At 36.5% G+C, this 3,047-nt stretch overlaps 1 protein-coding gene across 1 annotated transcript in view; it reads left to right on the top strand.

Annotated features, from left to right (window-relative positions):
• The window catches only part of LOC107688586 (amine oxidase [flavin-containing] A-like), a 46,780-nt gene that overhangs the window by 11,918 nt on the left and 31,815 nt on the right, over positions 1-3,047 (top strand). Inside the window, exon 7 of the mRNA XM_016486299.1 lies at positions 1,802-1,886. Within this exon, the coding sequence (XP_016341785.1) occupies positions 1,802-1,886 (85 nt within the window). The remainder of the gene's footprint in view (positions 1-1,801; positions 1,887-3,047) is intronic.

Here is a 3,047-nt window from a genome sequence, read left to right on the forward strand (position 1 = left end):
TGCAATACCCGCTGAGTGGCATTAAACAGCTTGAAAGATCAAAGACAACTTTTAACATAACTCTGACTGGATTCGTCTGAAAGAAGAAAGTCATTTACACCTAGGATGCTTCGAGGGTAAGTAAAACACAAGCTAATTTTCATTTTTGGGTGAACTAACCGTTTAACTTAGTGATTGCTATTGGGATGTGAAGAGACTTTCAACCAGCATAACAAAAAATGTTTGTGAAGCAACTCACAAACCCTGCCTTTAATGTTTTCAAAAGAAGTTTCTTATGCTCATCAAGGCTGCATTTATTTGATCAAAATTACACTAAAAAGGCAATATTGTGAAATATTATTATAATTTAAAATAACAGTTTTTTTTTATTTAAACATGTTAAAATATAGTTTATCTTCAGCATCCATTACTTCAGTCTTCAGTGTCACATGATCCTTCAGAAATCATTTTAATATGCTCAAAAAATGTTTGTGAAGCAACTCACAAACCCTGCCTTTAATGTTTTCAAAAGAAGTTTCTTATGCTCATCAAGGCTGCATTTATTTGATCAAAATTACACTAAAAAGGCAATATTGTGAAATATTATTATAATTTAAAATAAGTTTTTTTTTATTTAAACATGTTAAAATATAGTTTATCTTCAGCATCCATTACTTCAGCCTTCAGTGTCACATGATCCTTCAGAAATCATTTTAATATGCTGATTTGCTACTCAAGAAACATTATTGTCAATGTTGAAAACAGTTGTGCTGCTCAATATTTTTTGTAGAAACCATGATACATAATTTTCAGGATTCTTTGATGAGTAGAAAGTTCAAAAGAACCATTTATTTGATGGGTGAAGTAGGTTTGATAGACATAGAGGTGGAAGAACATTTAAAGCCTTAAAGGTTAGCAGGAGTACCTTAAAATGAATACGTGATGCAACAAGTAACCAGTGAAGATCATGGAGAAGGGGAGTTATGTGAGCACTATGTCTAGTCAAGATGAGCATTTTGTACATACTGTAGCCTTTTAATATGTTTCTTTTTTTTAATTCGTCCTTAAATAAAAGTATTAATTTCTTTAAAAAAAATCTTACTGACCAAAATCTTTTGAATAGTAGTGTAGGTATTACTTTATAATAACTTTACTTAACATTAATACATATTTTTACATTATATAAACAAATCCATTACTAAAAGCTCTTTGTTAGCTGCATGCATTATGAAGAACCATCTCTTGGTTTTTCAGTTCCCAGGCTAAATACTGAATGTATACGGGGCCCAGTAGGGTAAAGACGTGTATAATGTGCCTGCCTCATCACATAGCCCAGGATAATGTTCATGAATGTCCCCTGTGATGAAATGCCCAGGCGTTTTGCCATAGATTTGCATTTAGTAGCTGGTCTCCATTACAAATATTTGTCTATTAAAGGTAGCACTCATATTTCTATCTGTGACACCTTTGGGAGTCCTACATACTGTAACAGCCAGTATTAATTTTTATCTTAGTCCGGTCAGCAGTGCAATCTGTTTGAGAAAGCTTTATGACAGGAAGCCATATTAATGCCAACATGCCTCCCTGTTGACCAAGTGCTAGATTTGTGTGTGTGTGTACGGTTTGTATTCTCCATGTTCATGAATTTCTCCACAGGGATCAATAAAGTTCATGTAACAATTCTCTTATTGTGTTGACTATGGTTTCCTTCACAGCAGGCTATTGCAAGTGTCCTTACCACTTCAGTTAGCCTCAACCTCACAATACCAGCCTTTATCGGGTTTCAGTTTTTAATCAATCCTAATATGTTTTTCTCTTACAGAATTCAGAGAACATAAAAGTTACGACTTCTGCAGCCACAGTCACTTGTAAAGCTGTCATTGTTGCGTGTCCTTCTCACTTGGCAGGTTAGTGCACGTACACACGAGTCTATGTGAATCACATGGTTCATACAAAACAATCTGTTGCACTGACCCCAAAACAGCCGTCAATCATGTGCCCCCTATAGTGCACTTCCTCCTGGAGTACCGCCATCCTGGCTGCAAGTTTGGCTGCCACATTTTGTTTAACAGATAGTGCGGTGCAGTCTGTTGTGCGGAGTCTGGCGAGGACACTTTTAATGTGACGGATCTAAGGACAGCTCTGAATTACGCAGAGTGCCTGAACTGCCTCCGTCCTTCTGGCTCTAAATCAGAATCCACGGATGGCAAGCTGACAGGTGACGGGAATTCTTAAAAACTGGAGACAGTGTTAAGATTAGACAGCCGTCCAAAATGCATTCAGCGATTAAATAATGAAGGCAGCGTGCCTTGAAGTCAACCCTCTGGCTCATTTCCTCCTGTTAAAAACCTGAAAACTTTTAATAGTTTCACTGGATAGTTGAAGCATCACACAAGCTGTACTTTTTGAGTAAACGTACATACACACACACACACATGCATATGCATATTACATATAACATTTTTTGTCAATTCCTCAAACAATGCTACTATATAACTTCAAAAGACTTGGGATATAGCGGAACAAGTCATATGGACCACTTTTACGGTACTTTTTTCATACTTTCATACTTATGAGCTTGGCAATTGTATTCACCATCCACTTTAATTGAATGGAAAAGCGGCTTAAGGACTGTGTTTTATGAATAAAATAAAGTACTGGGAACTGCATGAGGGTGAGATCATGATAACAAAATTTATTTTTTGGGTGAACTGTTCCAAGAAGGCTTGTTTTCAGAAAATGTCTTAAATATAGTTTATTTAAAGGTGCCATAGAATGCATTGATACAATATTTTAAACTGTTCTCTGATATCTACATAGAAAGTATGTGACTTAGGTAAGGGCAAAAAATCACCAGAAACGGATTTACATGTTCATTTACAACCCTAGGATTTGTCCCTAGAATGAAATGGTCTGTTTTTACCTTATTTGGAAGGGTTGGGTACCGAACTCGGTACTTTTAAGGGTACCGACCGAATTGCGTCGGTACTACGGAGTACCGATTCACGTTAAATCAATCGGTGCCAAATTTCGGTACCTGAGAACGCATCTGGGCGCATACGCTACAG

The sequence above is a fragment of the Sinocyclocheilus anshuiensis genome, unplaced genomic scaffold, assembly GCF_001515605.1.
Source record: "Sinocyclocheilus anshuiensis isolate Anshui unplaced genomic scaffold, SAMN03320099.WGS_v1.1 scaffold205, whole genome shotgun sequence".
Classification (NCBI taxonomy): Eukaryota; Metazoa; Chordata; class Actinopteri; order Cypriniformes; family Cyprinidae; genus Sinocyclocheilus; species Sinocyclocheilus anshuiensis.